Source organism: Felis catus, chromosome B3 (assembly GCF_018350175.1).
Source record: "Felis catus isolate Fca126 chromosome B3, F.catus_Fca126_mat1.0, whole genome shotgun sequence".
Lineage (NCBI taxonomy): Eukaryota > Metazoa > Chordata > Mammalia > Carnivora > Felidae > Felis > Felis catus.
This window is the reverse complement of record NC_058373.1, coordinates 117,536,575-117,563,444: the sequence shown is the minus strand read 5'-3', so window position 1 is coordinate 117,563,444 and position 26,870 is coordinate 117,536,575. Positions and strand designations below refer to the sequence as shown.

At 46.5% G+C, this 26,870-nt stretch overlaps 1 protein-coding gene across 16 annotated transcripts in view; it reads right to left on the bottom strand.

Moving 5' to 3' along the window:
* The window catches only part of RGS6 (regulator of G protein signaling 6), a 606,431-nt gene that overhangs the window by 89,869 nt on the left and 489,692 nt on the right, over positions 1–26,870 (bottom strand). For 15 of the 16 annotated variants that reach the window (XM_045060157.1, XM_019833233.2, XM_045060161.1 and 12 more), the window contains 8 exons: positions 20,421–20,471; positions 17,884–17,990; positions 16,625–16,676; positions 10,936–11,000; positions 6,439–6,515; positions 3,959–4,040; positions 2,099–2,173; positions 333–431 (listed from right to left, as the gene is read on the bottom strand). In XM_045060157.1, coding sequence (XP_044916092.1) covers positions 333–431; positions 2,099–2,173; positions 3,959–4,040; positions 6,439–6,515; positions 10,936–11,000; positions 16,625–16,676; positions 17,884–17,990; positions 20,421–20,471 — 608 coding nt within the window. The remainder of the gene's footprint in view (positions 1–332; positions 432–2,098; positions 2,174–3,958; positions 4,041–6,438; positions 6,516–10,935; positions 11,001–16,624; positions 16,677–17,883; positions 17,991–20,420; positions 20,472–26,870) is intronic. The other variant, XM_045060159.1, reaches the window with a different exon arrangement.

Sequence of the window (26,870 nt, the reverse complement as noted above, 5' to 3'; positions counted from 1 at the left end):
CTTGCGGCCCCCACAACATTCTGTGGGAACCCCGACCAGAGCAGTCACCCCCAAGGCATTGGGGTAATTCCTTCATGCCCTTCTCTAATAACTACTTGGGGGGGGGACTCTGCCCTTCTCTAATAACTACTGGGGGGACCCGGTGGAGAATTTTTCCTCTCAGGCTTCCACGGTTGTTCACACTCAGCACTCAGGGGTTCAAGTCATTCACAGCTGGGTTCCACTGTGGTTTCCAGGGACTCAAAGCTCACTCAGCCTTCAGAGGTGAGCATTCAAAGGGCTTTCAAACTGGCCATGTCTCCTCCTGGGAGTGTGGGAGTCCATTCATTCACCTGTTTCCGGATGTCCTCTTTTGTAGTTTTCCTGATTGGCTGACTGGGTATGTGCACGGGGCTTTGCGACTGGGACTCTTCAGTCACACCATACACTGACTAGAGAAGAAGGAAGAATATAGAATCACGCACCCACAGAGTTGCAGGGGGCCTTAAAGGCAGGCAGTGCAAGCACTCATTTGATGTTTCCAATATCCTCTGTGACATCCTGACAATAAGTGGTCAGCCTCTGCTTAAATGTCTACAGTGAGGGGAACTCTTCCTCTTGAAGCAGCTTTGTCCTATCTTTGGGTTTACCACTATTAGACAATCTTTCCTCTCACTAAGCTGAAACGGTCTCCTTGAATATCAGTGTTTCTCCAAATACGGTCCATAGACCGTCTGCAAAGAATCATCTGGGAGTTCTTGGTGAAGACGAACACTGAGCCCCACCCCAGACCTACTGAATCAGAGTCTTTGTGGGTGGGGCTCCTGAATCTGCACTTTTATCAAATGGCCCAAGTGATTCTGAGGCATAAGAACGTTCAAGAACCACTATTGAAAGTTATGCACATGGCATGCTCATCCAGTATAAATTTGAGGTGGCAAAGTTTCAGATTTTTCTTCCTTTCCAGCCAAAGAGCTTTCTGGCCTCAGTTTCTCCACATTGCTATGGCTGCTGATTAAGCCATCCCTTGTGCTGGAGACAGATGAAAAACAACCTTTGCTTTGGGAACGAAACAAAACCCAGAAGGGTATGCAACGTATAGCTGAAATCTATAAAATCAAGAAGGGCTCAGATAGAGTGGAGGTGAGCTCCACGAAATTCTGGAATAGTGGAATTAGGGGGCCTTTAAAGATGAAATGAGGATGTCTTAAGAGTAACACTATAAAATGTCATAATACAATACAAGATAGCATAATCATCTCAGTAAAGAATAAAATATGTAAGTAGATTCAAGAAGTTGATATATATGTCATGGTGTGTGTGTGTGTGTGTGTGTGTGTGTGTGTGTATGTGTGTGTGTGTGCGTGCGTGTGTATATGAAAATGGAAGGATTGGAAATAGGAAAGAAATAGGAATGTCTGGGGGCACATCTCTAACTTTTTGAAGTTAATATTTTGGAGGACAGACAGGCTCTCCTCCAATATGGTCCTGGGTGCCGTTGTGAGATGGGGATATAGCCGTCGTGGGGCAGACGGAGTATGTCACCCCTGGGTAGGCCACGGCTACTGCCCCTTCCAGGATCGTGAAACACAAAACGATCATCGGCCCATTCACAGTTGAGCAAGATGGTGTTTCGAGTTTGAGTGATCTAGCTATATAAAAGCCTTTCAAAGTACTAAGCTCACCTTCACTGGTGGGATTTTGATACTTTTTGTTCCTTTAGTTTCTTTTCCTCCCCAGAGCCAACTGCTACTTACCCTGCAGACCTCAGTGCACCTGAGCCTGCTTTGGAAGCCCTCCGGAAGCCCCCAGCCCCGGGGCCCCCCTCCCGGCCCTCCTGTACCATCCCGTATTTCCCTAGTGCAGCCTTCCTGGTACTGTTGCCTGTTGGCGTGTGCGGGCCGTGGGCTTCGTGAGGACTTGTCACTGTATTACAGCAGCAAGAAGGGTGCCAGGTACGTATCAGCCACCCCACAAATATTTGCAGAATGAATGAATGAAATGGTTTCACAGGACAGAGTGGGGTAGAATTAACACATAGCAAATTACTGCTTGAACAGTACCGGAAATGGAAGGGCTATTTGCATCAAGAATTTTTAATTCAGCTAAACTAGCGAACCTTCTTAACCTTTTGCGGGTTCTTCAGACGCCGGCATTTTCTGATATCCATTTCTGTTGTGTTCACACAGCCTGGCTGAGAAAAAAAAAAAAAAAAAAAGAAAATCGTATAAATTACTCAGTGAAAATCACACATTCCAATGTGACCCAAGTGACACCGTGAGACCCAATCTTTGTCTTTCCCATTACAGACAATACATGATTGTCTCCATTTTGCCACTCACAGTTTCTCTTACAAAGACGTCTCATCTTTAATACGTGTTCCTCCACAAGTTCTCACGTGAAATAATACAAGCCTGCCTCACGCTGTCTAGGGATGACATGGAAAGGACAGAGTGTACCGTTTATAAGAGTAAACAGGTTATTCAGAAGGGCCAGATAGATAGTTTCAGCCACAGCCTTTGTCGCTACACATAGCTAACCATCTAAAAACAATCCAATACCACGATGGGGAATTATTATTATCATTATTATTATTATTTTGGTTTTGCTTCTAACCAGCTCTCTTAGGAAGGGCTGCCATGGTATCCTCACTCTGGTTCCTTTTCATGAGGGAAATGCAAGCTTTGTTTTTTTTTTTTTTAATTTTTTTTTTCAACGTTTATTTATTTTTTGGGGACAGAGAGAGACAGAGCATGAACGGGAGAGGGGCAGAGAGAGAGGGAGACACAGAATCGGAAGCAGGCTCCAGGCTCCGAGCCATCAGCCCAGAGCCTGACGCGGGACTCGAACTCACGGACCGCGAGATCGTGACCTGGCTGAAGTCGGACGCTTAACCGACTGCGCCACCCAGGCGCCCCTGCAAGCTTTGTTTTAATAACAGGAAATCAGAACTGCATCGAACCTCATTATTCACGGATCTGGTCTTTGTGAATGCACCTACGAGCCATCATTTACTTCGAACCCCCAAATCGGTACTGGCGGTGCATTCGTCATTCTTTGTGGACCTGTGCACAGTGGCAAAAACCGTGAGACGTGTGCACGTTCCCGGCGAGGCTGAATTAGCCGACGCTCTGCCTTCTTGTTTCATCTCCTACTGTACACAAATGTCCTTTTCAAGGCCTCTTTGGTACCACCTTTTCCATGTGTCTGTGCTTTTCGTTGGTGATTTTGCTGTTTCACGTGGCCCCCGAACGTGGGGCTGAAGTGCTGTCTAGTGTTCCTACGTGCGACAAGGCCGTGAGGTGCCTGGCAGAGACAACAGGCGTGTCAGGTAAGCTTCCTTCCGGTGTGAGCTATAGCGCTGTTGGCCATGAGTTCGATATTAATGAATCAACGGTATATATGAATAAGCTGTCTTTAAACAGAAGCAGAATTGAGCCGTGGTTACGTATTGGTCACCTGAAGAAAATGCTGTGACCAGAGGATCACAGGAACCTAACCCTGTATTTCTCCCAGGAAAATGGCTCAGCATTCGCTAATTCAGCGGACCTGGCAACTTTATAGAACGTGATTACCGTGAATACCGAGAATGGGCTGCATTTGGAGATTATTCTGAGTTTTTGGGTCGAATGACAGTAGAAATGGAAACTGCTTATTTTGTAAGCAGTAAACCTCTGGGTCCAGAGGTCCCCAGGGGCACTTCCCACAGCGCCCCTTTTCCAAGTTCATATTGTCATGGATGAATACTTTTTAAAAGCTGGAACTGAGATACATTCCAGACAATCTACCGAGGTTATGCTGACTGAATGGCAAAACCAATTTCACAAAGTTTAGCACTTTCATTTAGTTTTAAGAATGAGACACCTGGTGGCTAAAGATAGTCTTTTCTTTCAAGCGAAGGAAGAGGGAAAAGTAACAAAAGAAAACAAAGCAAAAAAACCCAACCAGAAACGTAGAGAACCAAGCAGAGCTTTCTCACCACTGGCCTGTGCACATCCCAAAAGGCCCGTTCTTGACTATCCAAAATTTTCCTTTCTGTCTTGTCCTTTTTCCGATCTATCCTGAAAGAGCAAAGAAAAGAAATCAGAGGCTCCTGTTTCTAGGAGCTTGGTGAACACAGAGCTCTTGGCACCTGTGTGACCCCTGCTCTCTGCACAGCTGTCAACCAGGGGCGGACGGTTCCCTCAAGGAAACCTCAAGAAGCCCACACGTGGGAAGAGGACTTGTTTTCGCCTAGACTGCGAATCATCAGAGAGGTGGAATGAACATGGCGGACCCAAGGAGAGAACCAGAATCCGGCTGTCCATTTGAGTGATTAAGACTTAGATTATTCGGAACTGAATTTTCTGTGGGCTTGCCCCCACCCCTGTCACCGTGGATCCTGCATATTCAAATTATAGGAAAGGATCTGGGCTTGTGGTGTTCCATCCTCAAATTTGAAAGTTTGCTTTAGATTCAGAGTCAATAGAGGTGTCTTCAAAATGCTGCAATTACGTGTTTTAAAAGTCACTGAGACCATCTGGCTTTCTGAAAGCAGAGTCATAGCCTTAGCATGTGACAAGATCCAGAAGGCAAATATCACTGGCCTCAGCTCGGGGAGGCACCCATTGCAAGAGGGAAATCACAGGTGACAAAGATGGGTTCTTTATGTTCTGATCAGAACACAGATAAGAGGTTTTTCTTTTTTCTTTTTTTTTTTTTTCTTAAGCCTGTATTACTTCATAGTGCCTCTCTAAGTAAAAAATAACAGATTAATTGTCGTGTAACTTCTGGTTCTTGGCTCTCTTGGGAACACTTTCGTTGACTGATCTGAAATAAACCATAATCATCCTGTGATTTCTGTGATAATTACTGGGTACTTCAATGGCCCACAATTATAAAGTAGTCGGGAGTTAATGGGAAAAGCTAATCGAGAAATACCATATATGTACAAAGTGACGATTTCCCCTCCCTTTTTAACACACGATGCCGTGTGATCCTGAAAGTGCAAATTAGTGCTCCTCTTTGGTTCCCAGTGGCTTCTGGGTCCACAGGCTCAATTCTGCCTCCTTCCCACCCTCCCACTTGCTCTTTCCTCGGGGGCCACCATGGCTGCAGAGTCACAGCTCAGCATCCGGTGCCTGGTGCCCACCTCCTCCTAGGCTGCCGGCAGCACCGGGGTGTTCTGCAGGCGTGTGAGTTCATGGGCAGAGGGGAAAGCCAGAGAGTGCAGAGGGAGGGTGAGAGCAATGGCACCGTGCCGGCCACTGGACTCAAAGACGTCGGGTCATTTCCAACTACGACCACACCTGTGATCAAGGCTCACCCACACAGCCGGGAACCAGCCCAGGTGATGGGGCTGCAACAGTGCCCATGGAGCGAGGAAGGGGTCCTCTGAGGACCCACGGGGGGCTGCTCAGGGAGAAGGTGCTTGCCTTGGCCTAGCTCAGGGTCCCTTTCTCATCCCCCTCCTCCATCTCTTAACACTCCCTGCAAAATCAGAGACCATTGCTGGAAAGGGCCAGAAGAACCCAACCTGAGCAGGTTCATTTCCCAGGACTGAAAGGATCTGGTTGACAAGAATGTTTGTCGGCAGGGGGACATTTAATGCCCACTTCTCATGTTTCCTTAGAGGCGAAGGGATTTCCACTCTACTCCCTGGGAGGGAAACATGTGGGGAAAACACTCCAGCTAGTCTCTCATCTCTTGTACTCCGGGGGAGAAAGAGGGCCTTAACTTTACTGGCCGATCTGAAAGAAGAAACTGAGAAAGCTCAGGTCGGTCCTTGCTGGGCCCTATGTTCTGGCACTCTGTTCACTCTGCACACAGTGAACTTACAGGGGTCGACTCTGAGCTGGGGTGGGGGGTTCTGCAGATATCCAGCTCTGCCCAGCATGGGTGAGTTTAATTCCAGGGTCAAGAGCTGTAGTCACAGATCCAAAGTCATGCCCTATAAACTGGCTTGTATCAGTAATAATCCTAACACGTTGGACTCCAATGTCTGACTTCTGTGCCTTATTTTTGATTGGTTCTGGACCCCTCCCCTGGGGGAAAGGGGAGAGGGGTTGGCCTCCCTAAAACTCCAACATGATTTCCTCTGAAGACAAAGTCTCCAGACCTACAGGAAAAGTGGGTCTGATGTTTTTCAGCCCCTAAGCACAGAAGAATAATTGGAAATCTCTTCAGGAAATAGGGACATCTTCCAACCAGAGTTCTACGCTGGGGAGCAAGCCCATTGTTTGCCAGAACACACACTTTGGAAATTATTTCAGAGTGCCATTGATGACGAAGATGAAATTTATCCATCTTGACCTTGATTTCTACTCTGCTGCCCTCATGTGAGATGATAGCGTCCGGCCACAGCTGGCTGGCCATGGAAGGACGCCCCGCCTTGGTAATACCAATCTCACACCACCTCCATAGTCCAGAGAGTTTTTTTTTTTTTTTCACTTTCCCAGGGTCTCTGTCAAGTTCACCTACTTCACTTGTGCTTCTGCTTGCATAAAGATGAATTCCCACTTCCTTGCGAAGGCCCTCTGGAGTCTTGCTAAGTTTTCCTAATGAGAAATGAAAATCAACGAGAAGGCATTAATCCTTGTAAGTCTGCACATCGACACCTATGCTTATTACAAAGCAGTCATCTATTTTGGTTACTCCCAACAGAGCGGCAGAGCCCCCGCTTTAAATCCACTGGATGTGAACCCAATGTGATTTTGCACCAGACCCTGCTGTACAGAGTAGGACTATTAATATTCATTTACACCCCCATTAAATCTGAAGTCTCTGTGGTTCACCTGATTCCTCTTCTCTTGTGTGTTTTACAAGAACACAACTCACATAGCGCCTGTCATCAAGGCCACCGAAGACAGGAAGAAGGCTTTGTGGCTATTCACGCCACATTTGGGGAAGGGACGAGGGGACTCTTTGCAGCCTATTGGACATCTGCATGAGGAGAACCAAGAATGGATTTCTCAGGGCTTGTCTTCCAGCAAACAGGGGTCCAGGAAGGTGGCAAGAAATTAGAATCCTGATGACCTGGCACTCATGCCTTTGAGAGTTTGGGGTCAAAAGCGAGAAAAAAGGGAGTGTCTATATTTGTGATGTTTGTGAAGGAAAAGCCAAAACCAGGAAGAAAGAAAAGGCATCTAGGGTTGCCTTTAGAGGAAGAGGGGAGAAGCCTTTTCTCTAAGTCTGTAGGCTTACCTGGTGGCACAAAAGGACAGTGAGGAGGGGGTGTTTGACAGGTCCCCTAATGAGCCACCTAATTCTGATGGAATGCAAGGGTAGAGCCCACATTATGCTATGTATTTTCATAGAGCTCATGCCAACGCTAATTGATTACCCTCATTAGTGGATTATTAATACAAAAAGAGCTTCAGTTGAAGATCAACACACCTAAACTCAGTTGTTACCAAGGCTCAGTGTACAAGTACCTCAAAATAACTGTTCCTTTGATTTTTCCACTGTTCATAGGAAGCAAAGGCCGTGATGCCTAAACATCAATTAGGGAGCAGTGAAATAAATTATGACACAGTCGTGCCATGGAATACTAGGCAGCCATTAATGGGGCACCTGGGCGGCTCAGTTGGTTGAGCGTCCGACTTCAGCTCAGATCATGATCTCACCGTCTGTGAGTTCGGGCCCCGTGTCGGCCTCTGTGCTGACAGCTCCGAGCCTGGAGCCTGCTTCGGATTCTGTGTCCCCCTCTCTCTCTGCCCCTCCCCCGCTCACGCTCTGTCTTTCTGTCTCTGAAGAATGAATAAACCTTAACAAAATTAAAAAATAAATAAAAAATAAAAACAATAACGTGGGCGCCTGGGTGGCTCAGTGGGTGAAGTGTCCGACTTTGGCTCAGGTCATGATCTCATGGTTCAAGAGTTCAAACCCTGCGTCGGGCTCTGTGCTGACATCTTGGAGCCTGGAGCCTGCTTCAGCGTCTGTGTCTCCCTCTCTCTTCACCCCATCCACTGCTCACTCTCTCTCTCTCTCTCTCTCTTTCAAAAACAAATAAATAAAAATAAAAACAATAACGTGGATATTATTACTGATATAGAAAGACTCTCAACATACTACAGTATATGGTCGGGGAAAGAAGCATCTTACCGAACAATGTTCAGGGTATGATTCAGATTTTTTTTTTTAAAGAAAAAATGCGTGTGCAGAAAAAAAGGATAGGGGAGAAGGATTGCAGGTTCTTTCCTCTCCTTTCTTTGCTGTTTGAATTTGGGTTTTACAGAGAATATGTCATCAGAAAAAAAAATGAATACAATTACTGAATTTTGAAAAGAAATTCTTTTAAAAAAATATCTAACCACTTTTTGGGGCGCCTGGGTGGCGCAGTCGGTTAAGCGTCCGACTTCAGCCAGGTCACGATCTCACGGTCCGTGAGTTCGAGCCCCGCGTCGGGCTCTGGGCTGATGGCTCAGAGCCTGGAGCCTGTTTCCGATTCTGTGTCTCCCTCTCTCTCTGCCCCTCGCCCGTTCATGCTCTGTCTCTCTCTGTCCCCAAAATAAATAAACGTTGAAAAGAAAATTAAAAAAAAAAATATCTAACCACTTTTAGGCAGAAATTCAACCCGAAAGAACATCTTAATGCCATATTCTTTACAAATATCAAAGTAGAACATTCTATGGCAGGAGACGAGACAATTGGATAAAATATATCAGGAGTTGATGCTGTCTCGTTTCTGTTTTTCTAAACGTGGAAAACATGGACAATTTTCTTTTTTTTCTAAAACATGGAAAGTACAGGGAAGAGAGACAGAGGGTGGAGGGGCCCCCTGTTTCTGCAGGCTGGGTCTTTCCGGTAGGTTGTGTTAAGGAAGGGATGTAGCGCCTCACAGTGGGTGCCCCAAAATAGGCCAGTGGTCTTCTGAGAGAGGGGTGACAGCTGACACGTGAGGGGACAGGAACAGGATGCTCAGATCCACAGAACAGCCACTGTCGGGTTTGCTTGGGAAGATCATGATGTTCCTACCTATTTATGTTTTTTTTTTTAAGTTTATTTTTGAGAGAGAGAGAGGGGGAGGGAGAGAGAGAGAGAGAGAGAGAGAGAGAGAGAGAGAATCCCAGTCTCCACATTCAGTGCAGAGCCCAATGTGGGGCTCGACCTCACAAACTGTGAGATCATGACCTGAGCTGAAATCAAGAGTTGGATGCTTAACCGACTGAACCACCCAGGCACCACCCCCCCTCGCCACAACATATTTATGTTTAATGGCTCTCACTGATAAGCACACTTTGGCCAAGTCCCGAGGCCCTGGGTCAACTCCTGCACTGTGTTCTCCAGTACTGTTTCCCCACTGGCTTGTGCACAGGTACCCAAGAGCGACAAGGTCTGATGCACAGGGCCTCACGCTTGTGGGAGACTGAGACGGTGCAAGAGGGACATTTGGAAAGAAGACTCTGGAAGTCCTGTTAACGCTGGTTTATGGGGGAAGGACTCCTCACTGCTCCACTGCTGCTCCTCCCCACCCCCCACCCCCCCCAGCCCTTCAGTCACTTGATGGCTCAGGAACTCCCTTGCCTTCTGGAGGGCACGTGAAAATCTGGGCAGTTCCCCAGATTCTCTGTGACGCGCAATAAAGTTTGGTTTGGGGGGAGAGATCCTGTAACCATAAATTTGCAATATTTAAAATAGTATCTGAGTCGTCAAGTTCTCTGTGCCTTGGCTGTGTTAAATGGGAATGGGTACGCATGCGGCAGGGCCTCTGAATTTTGCAGGGGTCACATCTTGTGAAGGAAGGTGGTGCAGAAGGAAAACTGGGAGAGGATACCCTTTCCATCTGACACGTATCTTATCTTCCGGGTTGAATTTGGTCCTTAGATTCTACATCTACTGCCAAGCACAAGGGAGGTGGGTTTGGTGATGCCATTACAAAATTATCACATAGTAAGTTTAAAAAATTCTCATATTATGAATCCGCCCCCTCTTTTTCCTCTCGGTGCACAGTTCTATGCATTTTAACACGCGTATAGATCAGATTCTCAGAACCCCCACCACGATCAGGATACAGAATAGTTCCATCACCCCCAGAAAACTCTCTGTGTTATCTCTTTAGAGCCACATCTTACCCCCACTCTGTAACTTCTAGCAATCAGTGATCTGTTTTCCTTCATGATAGTTTTGTATTTATGAGAATGTCATATAAATGGAATCGCACAGTTTGTAATCCTTTGAGACTGGCTTCATGCACAAATAGGTGAGGGGCAGAGAGGTGGGGGGAGGGGGGCGGGCAGAGGATCCGAAGCAGGCTGTGTGCTGAAAGCAGGAAGCCCGTTTGGGCCTCGAACTCACGAACTGTGAGATCATGACCTGAGCTGAAGTCAGATGCTTAACCGACTGAGCCGCCCAGGCGCCCCTAGCCATTCGCCTCTTAAAGTGCACTTGGGCTGTTTTCAGGTTTTGCTCATCACAAACAAGGGTGCTGTCAGCAGGGTTAGGGTGTGAACGGAAGTTCTGATTTCTCTGGGGTGCCTACCTAGGAGTAGGACTGCTTGGCTGTGTGGCAAGTATATGTTTACTTTTGTAAGAAACTGCCAGACCATTTTCCAGGGTGGCTGTGCCATTTTGCATTCCCACCTGGCATTATCAGTACTTTTCATTTTAGCCACTCTACCCCCAGAAGTCTCCCCAGGGAGTTAATCTTTGTTTCCCTAATGGCTGATGCTGTTGAACATCTCTTAATGTGCTTATTTGTCATCCTACGTCCTCTCTGGTGAAGTGTCTGTTCAAGTCCTTTGCCCATTTTTGAGCTGTTTGTTTTCTTATGGCTGAGTTTTGAGAGCTCTTTATATAAAGGTGCAATTTTATTGCATGGGTAGAGGAGGTGAGAACAAGGAGGGGAAATAAAAGACACTTCCTTTCCACCGCCTGAAAGGAACAAGGGAGAGAAAAAAGGAGACAGAAGCAGAAACAGAGCTGCAGATAGGGTTTTACTCTCCTCCCACACCTAAGCTACAAAACAACCATACTTACTGCTTCATAGTCTGCCAGTTCCAGCCTCGCTTTATTCTGCATTGTCCTCTTACAGAGATAGATGGCTGAGGGAAGAAGAGAAATTACAACACGTGCAGACCCAGCAGTGTGGTGGCGTCACAGATCCACCCATCTGTCTGTCCATCCGCTCATCCACCCAGCCATCCAGCCAGCCCTCCCTGTGAGTCCGGTGCTGCACTGAGCCGAACATCCTTCCGTGTGGAAGCCATGATGCCTACCCTCCAAGAATCTTCCTTAAAGGTCAGGATTGGAGGAGGACTTCATCTTCTAGTCCTGACTGCTCCCTTTCACCCTCCTCATTCTGTTCACCCAAGCATCCTCCACCAGGGTCATCTTTCACAAATAAGATCATGTTACCTTCCTGCCTATACTCCCTGCATTGCCTCCTCAGTGACCTCAAAGAGTAGTCAGGCTCCTTAGGGTGGCGTGCTTGGTTCTTTAAGCTCCAGTCTCCTTACCTTGCCAACCTCTTCCCTCCCTGCCTCCCTTGGGCATGTGAGGCTACCAAACCCTTCAGTTCTACTCCTCTGCCCATGTGTTCTCCACATGGAAGATCTGGCAACCTTCTACTAATCTTGGAAGACCCAGCTCAGTGTTCCCAATAGCGTCTACTCATCCTCACCCATGGAACTTAATTCCAGTGCACTGTAATCATGGATTTACCAGACTGTCCCCAGCTCTAGGCGGAAGGCTCCTCAAGGGCAGAGGCTGTGTCCTACTCAGCTTGAATCCCTGCACCTAGCACCAGGGCCGGCCTACCAGGTGGAATGAATAAACAGTGGAAATGGTGGACATCTTGGGTCTCTCTTCCCAAGCTAAGGAAGGGTTCTTGGCCCTCAGTTGCCAGAGGATTCCTTCTCACACATGCCTTCATCACTTCCTCCCCATAGCTCTGCTTCTTCAATATCTCTCTCCTTCTCCAGTGCCAAGTAGAATGATCCAGGGAAGACAATAGATGAATGGTATGAGTGACCAATAGGATGGCCAGGAGACAGGGTCAGAGAGGACCTGTGGCTGACCTGTGGTTTGACAACTTAGTTGTAGTAGGAGAGCTAGTTAACTGCTTGCTAGATCAACAAACCTCCTCCATGTGGTCTGAAAAATTTGCCGATGGCAGCTTACAAGATGCTGGAAACTCGTGGCTGGCAGCCTGCTCTGGTATGCTCACATTTCTGCTCACATCAGTTGAGCTGTATGTGGATGAGAGTCAGTTGTGCTTGTTCACAAGTCTGTTTATGTCAGGCACACTTGTTATTCTAATAATGTAATTTCACCAAATATTACATTTCACTGATGAAATTAGTGTGAAAAGAGAGAGTTGTTTCTATGAGGACCCAGTTGAATGGTTTGGAACAACTTGATAACAAAGAGTGGGCTAAGACAATTGCTAATGAGTTTGGTAGAGGTGAAATAACTGAAAAAAAAAAGGGGGAAAATAATACGAATATGAAAGGGGTCAACATACAGGTTACTTCCAAAGTGTTCTCAAATTCTTGATGCATTTCAAAGGTGCCCAAACTGGATGGTTTGTTTTGAGTGTGGTTGAATTAAGAAAGAAACTCAAATTATTAGGGCCCATAATCAAAGAGAGTCTTTGGTCCGATCTCAAAAAGCCATCGAATGATTGTTCTTTTGTATAGCTTATGTTGACAGGAAGTGATCAGGTAAGGATATATCTCTTTCTCATAATTCTCTGTTGACTATCTTTTGCAAAGAGCCAGGCAGGTACAGCTCTCCATCATGTCTGATGAAGGGGCGTCTGCTCTATTATAAGATACCTCCTTCGGTCTCCTGGACCACCATTTAGGCAGCCAATGCAATTGGGAGCCACCTAAAGAGGAAGCCTGACATATCACCAGCCCCACCACGCTGGTCTCCTGACTCAGGAGCAGCACAGCTCAGTGGAGGTGAAAGCTGTTTTGAACACTGCTGTCGCAGACGGTATGTTGTACTGCTAAATGTAAAACCCGGGGAAAGTGCAACCCAAGTTGGGCTACGGGCTTTATTTAAGCAGAAGCATCCTGAGACATTTCTAGCACATCCGGGTCAAAATGGGCCAGCTAGGTTGTGAAGTAAAACACCACACGTGGAATGCAGAGCTGGTACCATTCCCGATGACCGCGAGCTACACGGTCACCTGACTTCACCTTGCTCCCTCTGTGGCCAATGCCACATGGCAGGGGGTCTGTTCACCCCACCTAGGGAGGTAGAATGTAGCTGTTGAGTGGACCTTTTCTTGGCATAGAACCTGGGGCTTGTCTGCACTGACTAGGGTGCCTTCAACAGTGCTTGCTGTGACGCCTGACCAATCAAATGACCACAGACAATGACAGCCAGTCCTACTACTGGGCATCTGGGGGACTTGCTTTAAGCTCACATGTTGGTTTTATCTGGGTATTTAATTCCTCATTGAGAAATCGTTGTCTCCTTGCCCTCACACCTGGCAACCCCACCGCCTGGCACATCACTCGGATGACCCGCTGCCATCTCAAGCTCACCGCATCTCACCGCGATATAAATAGAAAACACAAAAAATGTTATGAAGTGAATGGATTCCTATACTCTATGTGCAACTAAGCAGTAAAAAAAAAAAAAAAATAATAATGACCTCATCCTATTTCAATGTATTAAAAGAACTGACTCCCTCTTCAAACTTTGTCTTTACGAGTGATGTTGTTTACCTCAACCTCTTAAACCAGGGAACCATATTTCTCTGTTTTCCTCATACCCTTGACCTGCTTTTTAGTACACTGGGATTTTAGCACTGTAAGTCACCCGGGTGGCCATTCAGTACAGGCCCCTCGTTGCCAGCTGGGAAAACTAAAGGCCCAGAGAGGTGAAGTGAGTGACCCATCGGCCAGTTAGTGGTGGAGGTGGAATGAGAACCGAGGCCTAGTTCAGAGCTGTTTCCATTATGACATTTGCTACGTCATCTACTCATTCATTCATTCATTCATTCATCCGGGTATGTCCTGTGATTATCCTCAGTTTACGGACGACGGAAGCATTTCCAGGTCATTCCCCATCGTTGGGACTCCCTGAAGCTGCTGCGTCCATTCTCAATGTCTCTCCTTGACTCTGACAGCTTTTTTTTTTTTTAATGTTTATTTATTTTTTGAGACAGAGAGAGAGCATGAACGGGGCAGGGTCAGAGAGAGGGGGAGACATAGAGTCTGAGGCAGGCTCCAGGCTCCTCTGAGCTGTCAGCACAGAGCCTGACGCGGGGCTCGAACTCACGGACCGTGAGATCATGACCTGAGCCGAAGTCGGACGCTCAACCGACTGAGCCACCCAGGCGCCCCTGACAGCTTTTTTTTTATAAACCTGTCCCTCCCCAAACTATTCAGCCTTCTCAGTCATTCGTCACCAACAGGAAACCTGTGAATACTCAGATCAGACTCCTCACCACCCTCTTCCTCCCCATCACGCTGCCTCCCCCAGCCTGGAATGCTTGGATGGTAGGACTGTGACTTAACCAAATCTGTGTCAAAGCAACGGACACAGAGTGGGTGGTCAGTAAAGGTATGTGGAATGAATGAAAGTGTCTAGTTCTTCATCAGTCCAAATTATATCTATCCTGAGTTCTTAGCTTTGGTTTTAATCCTCTCTGGCAAGATGGCCCCCGCAGAACTGATATTGTGAAACATTACCTTAGTGATAATAACACTAACCACCACCATGGTTTTTTTTATTGGTTCCTTTCTGTGGGGCCACACACCAAACCTTACAGGCATTTCATTTCATCTTAATAAAACAACACTAGGAAAGGAGTACTCTTATTCTTCTAATTTTCACAGGAATTTTCTGAGGCACAGAGAGGTTAAATAACTTGCCAAGATCACACAGCTAGTGGAGCCAGTTGATCTTGGAGCTGCTGTGCTGAGATCTCTCTTGGTAAAAACTTTGATTTTTCTGACTGAACTGCTTTGTAAATGCTGGTGAGTACTTTTGGAGCCCGCACCTTGACTTCTCCATCCGATTTGCCAAAGTCGAGGCACAGGAATTCAAAATAATTTTGCCTTAATGAAAGCCTGATATAAAATTGTTATTCCTACCCTTGTTCGTGCCACTCAACTCAAATTATCATGTGGAGAATCCCTCTAGAGAAAGGGAACCAGTGCCCTGGGGTGTATGGTGTGAGATGGCCTAACCTTTATGGGCTCATGTTCAAGTAAATATTTTCATCTTACTGGAGTCTAGTTATCTGGTCTTGCCATCCTCCTCCCCTCTCTGCAGCCTGTAAAAATATCGTTTTTTACATTCACAAGGGCACCCGGCTGCTGCATGGAACTGAGCCACGGTTACTCAAGTTCCGAGTTGGGCTTTTGTGAGCGGCGTTTCAGCCCCAGAAGGACCAATTTTGTGAATAGCCAAATGTAGCTCTGATTCTGAGTTGGAAGCCTTGCTTATCCACTTATCACGTGGTTTAGAGCACAGCCCAGTTCCAGAGGGACCCCGCAGTGGTGCCCTGCAGACAGCTGCAGAGACCATGAGAGGGCCTTGTCCCCTGCATAAGGGCCGTCCTCCGGACCTGGAAACACAACGACTGTAGCCTCCTTGGGCAATGCCTTGTCTGCACCCCGTCCTCGGCATTGCTCCCCACCTGCTGGCGTTGGGAGTGATCCAGACAGGGTAGCTTATCACAAGGTCTCCCGGACAGGCTTCCCTGATCACTGCCCAGCTGCCCATGCCCCTCCCTTCTGTGCAGCTGCCTCTGTCTCCCCGTGCAAGCAACTCTGCAAAGAGCTTGGGGAGAAGCTGGGATCTCACCAAGTGCCCCAGGCCCAAGGAGAGCCACTGTGGACTGCCTCAGCAGCTCCGTCAGTCAGCATGGGCCTTGAAGCCACTCGGGTCTGAGTTCCAATGCTGATGCTTCTACTACCTGTCAATCGCCTTTAATAAAGAACCAGAACTGTCAGCAACTATTTGCTGAGTGGCAGCAAAACTGTGCTATGCACTGGGGAATATGAGAATGAGCAAGCAGGACCAGTCCCTGGCTTCATGGAGCTGACGACTGACTGGGCATCCAGAGAAGTAGAATATGACACGATACGTGTGACGTTGTGGCCTCTCTGAGCCTCAGGTTCTTCATCTGGAGTATGGGGACAAGGTAACTTCTGTAGACAAGATAACTTCTGTCCTGCCTGGACAGAGGTAACTCCCTGCCTGCCAAACTCCCAACCTCACCCACTCTTAATTTCCTAGTCCAGGATAACTTCTGCACACTCCTCCCTGGTCTAGCTTCTTTTCCGCCTAACTTCTCTAGCTACCAAAAACACCAATGAATTATTCATAACTCTTAACAAGTCTGTGAGAATAGAAAGAGCTGGGGTGGGGGTGGGGGTGGACCCTTGATCCAGCCCTCCCTGAAACCTTGCCCCCGAAGGGAGTGGTCAGCGGTCACTATCTTGGTTCTCCCTGGCTCCACAAAATGAGCATACTGGCCAGCTTGATGGAACGTTCCTTCCCTTCCCCTGTTCCCCTCCAAAGGCTGCATCAATCAGTGTGCTCTGCCTTTCTTCATTATGTGGAACAGGGAGCTTATTACATGTCAACGCTTGGAAAGGGACTGAGCAGGATAACGACCCCTCCTCTCTGTGCGGCAGTCACCCAGACACCAAGCGTTTGTCGTCCACGCTCCCAGGAGTGATGCCTCTTCACTGCTCACCGTAGTCGGTGTTTTCAGGCTCCCAGCAGTTTGAAGGCCAAAAGTACGGGGCCTGCGCAAAAGAGCACAGATGTCAGGACTCAGAGGCACACCGGTACTTGCTTTTCTCTGCCTGGGGCCTGGGTCCACCCTCTCCTGCGTCCAGGGAGGACCCCTCCCCATGACAGGCTCTGCCCCGGCTCTTTTGTGCTGATGCCAACCCCGCAACTCTCTCCTGGTCTTAATACAGCAGAGGCCGTCAGCATTTCAATCTGGGTATTGAGAAATGACATCTAAGGTAAGCAAAAGAAATGCGAAAATGAGAAACTTCGTTAACAGGGCAAGTATGTCTTATCCCAAGACAATACACGTCTAATGCCAAAGTCAGGCCGGCACAGTTTCCCGGGGAACACAAGCTCCAAGTTCCTTTTCTCCCTTTGAAGTATGTATCCCTAACACCGACATGTGGAAACTCTAACCCACAGGGTGGCTGCACTTGGAGTAAGGAAGTAATTAGGGTTCCGTGAGGTCACAGGGTGGGGCCCTGATCCCATAGGATTGGTGTCCTTATCAGAGGAAACACCAGAGAGCTTGCTTTCTCTCTCCACCACGTGAGAAGTTCCTGTCTGAAAGCCTGGGTGAGCCCTCTCACCACTGACCTAACCTGTTGCAACCTGGACCCTGGACTTCCTGCCTGTAGCACTGTGAGAAATTTCTACACTGGTGGTGTAAGCCACCCAGTCTTTGGTATTTTGCTATAGTAGCTAGAGCAGACTAAAATGCCCTTTGACCCTGTCTAAAAACTCCACTCCATTGGTGTTGACCTTGACACAGCCTCTTATCCTCTGCCCCATTTCCCTCTAGAACAGGACCTGAGAAAAGGAGTGGGAGGGGTTAGGTAATGGACAGAAACTTCAGACCAGGAAGGCAGCATGACAGAGTAGAAAGATCAAGGACTTTGCCATCAGGCTGACCGACACTCAAATCAAGGCCACCTCCTAGATTTATTAAACCTCGGAGCACCTCAGTGTTCTCATCTGTCAAATGGATGATATATATAACCCTAAAAGTTTGTTGTTCAGATTGAATGAGGAAATATGTATAAAAGGTGCCCCCCCGCCAACAACAACAAACGGCCCAGATAAAAGCTTGTTTGGCCTTCCCAGTGTTGGGGGGAGGTAAGGGTTGCTCCCTTAAATACCCTCAGTTTTGTAGGTAGTTTTAATCTGAGATCAGATAATAAGAGAACATTCTTCAGGAGGAGGAGCTGGCAGGCCTACCTGGAAACGGTAGAAGGTGCCGTCATCCTTCATGGTGAGAACGTGGTCCGAGATTGGAAAGATGTAGCCCTGGGCAGCTATAAGGCTTCCCACGTGTATTGCTTCAACTGCATGGACAGGGCATGAGAGAGAGGAGTGTTTAGTAAGCTGTCAGAACGCAGGGCTCCTTAGCTGGAATGCCAGTCAGGAGGGCAGAAAGGCAACCGGAAGCCAACTGCCAACACCCCCAGATAGCTGCATGATTGATCGGCTGATTGACGGATAGCCTTTGATATAAATAAATGCACTGGGCCGGAGGTGGGGGTTGGGGCATCAGCGGCTAGGAAGGGCCAACATGTGTCTGGGTTGGCCCAGACATTTGGACCATTTGGACCAACGTTTGGATCCCAGCTCTGAGAGTCTGACATCGCTTGACTTTCCCCAAGACTTGCAGAAGAAAGTAGCTTCATGGTCAAGAGCATGGGCTTTGGTATAGACACATGCTTCATGTAAAGGGCTTAGCAGTGCCTGGTGCTCGGTAGGTTTCGGCAGCCCTGATTCATGTGCCTGTTTCATCATGTTTATCAGCCCCAGCAAAATGAGCATGCAGTCTCACTGCCCATAGCATTCCCCGATATGACAGTCCTACTGGAGGGAGGACAGCATTACCCTTCTCTAATGCATAGAGAGTAAAACCTCACTTTCTTAGAAAATTGGAGGAAGGGTACGTAATGCAGTGGGCAGCAGCAGAAGGAGGCCAACCTGACAGAAGTATTTATGTTTTTGCCACAATCAGCCCATTGTTTCGTTACTTAGCACCAGCCATAAATAGATTCTCGTAGGTAAGAATTTGTGTCTATTCGGAGCAGAGCTGAGAACGAAAAATAACAAATCCAAATGGTTCCACCATGCGTGATAATCCTTCACCAATATAAAAGTGCTCTTACTGCTAAAAACAAATTTTTGGATGTGAAAGTGATTGATATGCTGAAGGAGTCTCCAGGAATTATTAATTTCATAAGCTCTGATTTTTTTTTTAAAGCAACTTGTTTTGTCTTGCAAACTTCTCAAGAGGTTGTATCTAATCCAAGTGTTTTACTTATGTAGAACACCTCTCTTTTGGAAATAACTGGTGGAGAAGACTACCCTGAAGAATGGTACTCCTTCGGTTAAGCATTATAACAAAAGAAGCATTGACTTTAAGTACGTGCCACTGAACTGGTAGAAATGCATTCAGCCCAGTTTTTACAAGCGGACAATCAGAAGTCCAGGCTGCATGAGGGAAATGCATGGGGTAGTTAATCTGGGTTCTAGCCTTAAAAGGATTTGAATTCACAGGTTCCCTCCTGTGGATTAAGAGCTTGAGCAGAATTACGAATTTTCACTTGTCACGGAAGTTGCCATTAATCACGATGGTGAAAAAGGCTAGTGTCCCTCCCACGAATGACCCACTTCTTTGCTGGCACTCGGATTTCTGGCGACTACATTTAATTGAACTCTGTGTAAATTGTATTGTTTCATAGTCAATAGCCTCTTAGGAGCATCAGATTAAAATATAGGAATTCCTGAGCTGACTTCGTGACCATAGCAAGGAATCACAGCTGAAAGTCGGACACCTAGAAAGGGCACTTCCAAAAATCTTTAGAACGCATAGCAATTGGAAGCCATTTAATTAAGGGCAGATAGGTCTACTCCCCGAGAACATAAGAATACATGAATGGATATTGGATATTGATAAATATGACCTTCAGGCATCAAGGATACTCAGTTAAAACAGGAAGTGTACTATAAACTCCAAAACGCATTAACAAAAACACACAGATGCTAAGGTTGGCTTATCTGGAATTTTCACTTTTCTGAAACCCCTCATTCTCTAATTAGGCTGGGAAAATAAAGTTTACTACTGATTTTCTGGTGGGAGGACAGATTTGGAAACTGTTTTATTGGCCAGAATTCTGTTGTTGTCTTTCTGGTGAGGTTTTCCTAATTGAAATGCACAATTAAGGCTCGGGAAAAAAAAAATCATTCTTTCACTTCTTGCAGAAGGAGGAAACAGAAGGAGTCTTAGCAAATAATTAAACATCTTAATTGTGGATCAGGCAATCTGATTTTAAGAGCTGGCTCTATAAAGATAGGTATTCAGTTGAGAAAATAATTTCATTTGCAAATAGAGTGACTCCACATCTTGGGATTCACATTTATTATTATTATTATGATTATGATTATTATTTTAATGTTTATTTATTTTTGAGAGAGAGAGAGAGAGAGAGAGAGAGAGAGCGCATGCACAAGGGAGGGGCAGAGAGAGAGGGAGACACAGAATCCGAAGCAGGCTCCAGGCTCTGAGCTGTCAGTCCAGAGTCCAATAAAGGGTTCAAACTCACGGACTACAAGATCATGACCCGAACCGAAGTCGGATGTCTAACCTCCTGAGCCACTCAGGTGCCCCAAGACTCACATTTATAAGCCCAGTTCTCAGGAGAATGGGAGAATCTGGTTTGGAACTTGTTTATGGGATATTTTTCAATACCACGGAGGATAAAATTGGAGTCAAATACCTGGGTCCTCGATGGAGAGGTTCTTCATAAGCCATTGCACAATGTCAGTACCTGAAATGATAAAGCAATTTGAACTGAAGACATCACGAATGCTTAACTCTGTGGCAGAAGAAACATGTTTACCTAAGAATCCCCAAATTCCAATTAGCACACACCCAGAGAGCTGGATAATATTGACAATTTTCCATCCTAATTAACCATGTCTATCCATTGGGATGCTTCCATAGTCACAATCTCACTCTTTTCCAAAAAATCCATTTTTGATGACTCAGGATGATCTTGTGTCCACACTTCTAGGGAGTATCTATAGGAAACTTCCTGCAAATATAGATTTTAATGATTTCCCTGAGACAGGTTAGGTGAAATTATACTATATCTGAACCCCAGGATATTTCCTGAAGGAGGAGGCCTCTTCAGCTCCCTACCCTAACTGACAAGGCCTGACTAACACAGGTGACCTTACAGTTTCTTGACAACAACAACAACAACAACAACAACAAATCTCTAATTTTTTCATTGGGCCCATTTTAAATGAAAATGCTCCTATTGAGTTCTTACAATGGAATATGGCTATAAATGACATACACCACTTCTAGGCCTGGACCATAAAAACTCCCATGTGACCCACCACACCCTTTCCTTCCCTATCTGCTGGCCGAATGTAGAGAACCCCAAGAACACAGGAGAGGGCAGAGCCACAATGTGGAAGGAGCCTGGGATCCTGAACAATCATAAAAATTGATGCCCATTTTGGGCTCTGACTTGATTAAAAAATAAACTTTATTGTTTTAAGCCACAGAAGTTGGGATTTATTCGTTTTGACATCAAGTTCGACCTTAACTAATATAAAATCTTGAGTTGGAAGGGACTTTTAAAGCATATCTACTCCAACCCTAGCCAATATAGGAGCCCCATCTGTAATACTCTGGACAAGAGGTACCATAATCTCCACTTGGAAAAACCCTAGTACCTGGGAATTACAGATTCCCTCCTAGTCAGCCTGTCCCAGTGAAATCATCTTTGATTTTTCAGAACAGAAATCTGACCCTCTCTGAAGTCCTCTCTTTGGACTTAGTTTTGCCCTCTGATGATAGAAAAACAAACCCAGACTTCTTGCTCTGGAGAGAGTCTGTCCGATATACTATCAGCATTCTTCTTGAGGATTTCCCCCCTCGAGGTGACACATGCCTGGGCCCCTCAGCTAATTTCTCCCATGACATGACCTAGAGACCCTCGCCATTTTAGTCAGAATTCTCTGAATATGTTTCCTTTTGTTTGCCTCCCTTTGAAAATGCCGTGCCTAGAGCCAACGTGGGAGTAGAGGAGTCCAAATTTCTGGAAGGTTCTGGACTTCCGGTCAATTCACCTTTGTCACTCAACCATCTCACTTTAAACCAGGGCTGATCTTCCAACGTGGTTTGTCACCTCAGGATGGAATGTTTGGTGGAAAGCAGCCTGAAAAGGGCAACATTTCTGGATGTCTGAGTCCTGTTGTGCGTGAGTCTGAGGCTCGGTCTGCCCATAGCTCTCCTGGAATAGATTCCTAGCTGAAAACCTGGAGAACTAGCAGAGGTCTTCGAGGAGCATTTCCTTTCCCCAGAAATAAAGTTTCCCAGAAATCTGACTGGTTGCCAGAGGTGAGAACAGCACAGGCCTGTTTCTCTCTGGCTCTCTGGAGAGGGTATGGAACCTTGCACCGTAGGCAACCAGGGCCCCATCCTACTATTTCTGTGCTCCCCCAAGACCAGCCTCCACTGGCTCAGCCCTGCAAGGTGCCCCCGTTTCAACCTCAAAAGCAGAACTTCAAAGCTTCTCCCCGCTCTTGCTCCCGGATGGCATCTAGGAGCTAAACTTTGGATCAAAACCACTCCTGTTCATTCCCATTCTTTGAGAGAAAGGAGAGTTACGTCTGTGTGTGCTTGTGCATGTGTGTCCGTCTCTTCCAAATGATACAAGTTCAACATTTGTCCTAGGACATGAAGAACAAAGCAGAAATCAAATAAGAACTGTAATCCCAAGTTGGGGGTGGGGGAGAGACTCTAACCTGTTTTTTCCTCAAAAGAAAAATAGTTCTTTTTTGTGGGTTGCCTGGAAACGGATAGGTTTCCAGCATCAGCAACAGCTCTCCCCCGGGCAGGCGGATTATCTTTCTGCTGAGCTTGCTGAACCATTATTTATCACCTGCCAAGATTGATTACTCACCCTGGGACAATGACAGCCCTTCCTTTCCCCTGTTAATTACTGTCATCATTAATATCCATGTCACTAATTAGTATTCATTCACATTGAAACTCCTTCCTCGCTATCATATCCGTTCCCCCCTCCACCCCAGCCGAGACTTCAGCACTATTGTCTAGATTTCTACCCTCTTTTGCTTTCACGCGCTCAGTGTCTGGCCTAATTGTTCTCCCCAGTCCACCAGGCCCTGGTTTGCATTCACGGAGCCGAAGGATCCCCTTTTAAGCACTTTGTTTTTGGTAAAGACGGGAAAGTCACAAAAGCCTCTTTCCTTTTCACCTAGCAATGTGGCGGACCACAGACCTGGGTTTCTTGTCCCTGGTGCAGCCACCGGAACCGTCGGGGTCTTCATCTGGGGACTGGGGTGACTGTACTCAAAGCTCTGGTGAGGGCCGAGCTGCGCCCCTGCCTGTCCTGGGTCACTGCCTGCCTCACCCGCTGCAGACCTGCACGAAGGCCCTCAGCAAGCATAACAACGTGTAGGGGTTGAGGACGCTCCCCCCCCTCCTTCTCTTGGGCATGGGCTGCTTTAGGCTTCCTTGGACTAACCCAGGAGGGGCCAGCCTCCAGCCTCGTGGCTGGAAGCAAATGGTCCATGTCGAGCCCCGGGAACAAGTAAGGGAGGGAAGTCTGTCATAATATTATGTCCTTTAAAAGACCTATAATTATGGGGCGCCTGGGTGGCGCAGTCGGTTAAGCGTCCGACTTCAGCCAGGTCACGATCTCGTGGTCCGTGAGTTCGAGCCCCGCGTCGGGCTCTGGGCTGATGGCTCAGAGCCTGGAGCCTGTTTCCGATTCTGTGTCTCCCTCTCTCTCTGCCCCTCCCCCGTTCATGCTCTGTCTCTCTCTGTCCCAAAAATAAATAAACGTTGGAAAAAAAAAAAAAAGACCTATAATTATTACACTGGAACCAGGCGAGAATAGTTCAAATGTCCGTCAGGAGAAAGCATTTTTCCTTTTTTCTCTTTCCTTTCTTCCTTTTTTCCTCCAGCCCCCAATCATTCTTTCCTTCCTATTCTGAAAAGAATTTGAAGCAGATTATTTTTCTGTTCTCTCTCAAATTAATTGTTGCCCTTGTTACCACTGTCGGATTCTGGTTCTTATTTTAGTCAAGATACCCCGCCAAGGACTTAAAGCCAATATAAAAACTTCAGGAACAAATGCGGAATAGTTACTCTTTATTCCCAAAGGTTCTAAAACACTTGGCTGAAAGTTTTCTTTTTGAGGCTAATATGTCAACATATATGTCAGGAATATCCATGAAATACATCAGAGGGCACCCGAAACTGTTCTCCACAGCATGCGTGGTTTGTTAGTATATTTAAGTATATATTTATCAGATGTAGGTATGCTTTATGTTTCTATATGTGCTGTAGGTATGTATTCCAATTATGTCTTTTATATATCATTATGTGTATTGGAAGGGTGTTTGGACACAACTCAAAACTTCTCTGGTAGGGGACTGAATAATTAATTATGGCTCATCCATGCAACACGTATCTATTGAACACCCAGTGTATTAAATGAAAAAGCATATCAAGAACAGTGCGTATTGTAAAATGACATTTTTACAATAGAAAATATGTATTTGCATTTGTATTCTATTAATTACACACGTATAGATATATACAGATACCGAGAAGAGAAGTTCTGGAAGAACGTTTATTTTTGAGAGAGAGGACGTGAGCGACAGAGGGGCAGAGAGAGAGGTGGCCTCTATGCAGATAGCAGAGAGCCCGATGCGGGGCTCGAACTCAGGAACCGTGAGATCACGACCTGAGCAAAAGTTGGATGCTTCACTGACTGAGCCACCCAGGAGACCCTGGAAGAATATTCAAACTGTTAATTTTAGGTTATCCTGGAGAGAGTGGAGGGTCCAATGATGGAAAATTTCTATTTTTTACATTTCCTTATTATTTGGAATTCATTGAACATTAATATATTGCTTTATATAGTGCTTTTTAAATACATGGCTTTTTAAAAGTGAAAAACACTTTTCATTGTAAAGAGCAGAAAGGGAGGCGATGACCTCCTCCAGAGACTGCAGTGGAGAGGCTGGGGGATCAGGTTGCAGACACACAGCGGAGAGGGTAAGGGGAGCTCTGAACCCTTCTGCCGCCCCCAGGCCCTGGCCGTGGGCATTTTCTGCTCCCCAGTGAAGGGGCAGAGAAAAATGAGGCATGACTCACAAAACTGCCTCTCTCCAGAGGAGTAAAGAATTGGGAGGCTCGCTCCTAAGCCTCAAGCTCGTCACTCCCTCTGGACATTGGGCCAACCCCAAAGCTTTTTGTAGACTCTAACAGGGCTGCTCACCATAGTCCTAGACTAAAGGTGATCATCTGTACCCCTCGGTACAAACTAGATTCGAGCAAGCTGGTGAGATCTTCCAACATTTTAGGGGGTTCTCTTTCCGGTTTGGGGGAGATCCTTATTATAGAAGGGTTGTATTCTGAACTTTGTCCTCATGTGTTTTTTTAAAAAAAAATGGTTTTTAATGTTTATTTTTGAGAGAGAGAGAGACAGACAGAGAATGAGTGGGGGAGGAGCAGAGAGAGAGACACACACAGAATCCAAAGCAGGCTCCAGGCTCTGAGTCATCAGCACAGATCCCAACTCAGGGCTCGAACCCACGAACCGTGAGATCATGACCTGAGCTGAAGTTGGACACTCAACCGACTGAGCCACCCAGGTGCCCCTGTCCTCATGTGTTTTAAGTGCCTCCAAAGATTGAGGAATACCCAGAACTTCCTGCCAGATAAGTCAGAACCTAAGGGGAGCCTACTCTGAAACGCTTTCCCCCATTCTTCCCAAAGTATTGTATCAACCTTAGCCCAAATTAGATTATGCAAACTTGATAAAAGACTGGTTCCAGTCACCTGCAAATTTCAAGTTATGTGAAACTTGGTAGCTTATAAATCATAGTACTGATGACTGAAGCAATCGATAACTTACTTGTCAGTCCTCACCACTGGGGAAAGACACCTTCATTTGAGTAAACTGTTTCTGGAGCCCAACAAAAGATAAGATAAGATGGTTCCTGCTGTGAGTGACCTCCTGGTCCTCTGCAGTCAAGGTTATGACTCAGTCCACCCTGGGATTCTCACACACCTGCCAAGGTCTCTGCTACACCTGTGAGTGAGGAGGGCAGCTTCGTGCCGCTTTATCACGTAGGTGCCATAGGCAGGCCAACATTCCTGAAGGAGGGAGACATTCCCCAGGGTCCATCGTGCACCAGGCCCGAGCTGGGCACTTGACCCTGCAATCACATATCATCCTGACAATAATTGTGTATAGTATAATAACTAGTATACCCATTTTAAGGATGAGGCCCAGAGAGGCCCAAGGCCACATACCTATAAGAGCCAAGCCTGGAATCCAGGCAAACTCATGCCAGATACTATGTCCACCACATCCTCTCTTATTGCTGAATAACTTTCCAAACGGTACTCAGAAGAATAACTGGAAAAGTGATACTCTGTGCTTATTTTTCCCCCTGAAGCAGGGACATTCATTTAGTAGTAATAATAATTACTACCAATATTAGCTAGTGAGCTAATAATTCATTGAGCACTTTCTATATTGCAGGCAGTGGAATGACCCTACGATATTAGTCGCATGGGGGTGCCTGGGTGGCTCAGTCGGTCAAGTGTCCGACTTTAGCTCAGGTCACAATCTCACGGTTTGCGTGTTCGAGGCCCGCATCGGGCTCTGTGCTGACAGCTCAGAGCCTGGAGCCTGCTTTGGATTCTGTGTCTCCCTCTCTCCTTGTCCCTCCCCTGCTCATGCTCTGTCTCTCTCTCTCTCTCTCTCTGTCTCTCTGTCTCTCTCTCTCAAAAATAAACAAACATTAAAATTTTTTTTTAATCCCATGATGTAAGTAGATTATTAGCATCTTTATTTTGCAGATGAATGGAAGGACATTCTAAGTAGGGCAGTCTTTATACTTTTAGACCTTTCTTTTTTTTAGTTAAAAAAAATCCCACAAAATGCAACGGTTAGCTGGCAGAGAAAGCTGACCTTACTTAAGAGGAGATGTTAAACTTTAGGATTTCAGAGGGTGAACACACTGAATAGTGGCAGGAAGACAGGAGAAGACTCAGGAGGAAGCCCTGTGTGCCAGGACAAGTCTAATGGCATTTTGAGCAGTCGTGTTTGGTCAATGGGCTTGACTTTTTCCAAGGAACGCCGTGACAAAATTTCACAGACATATGC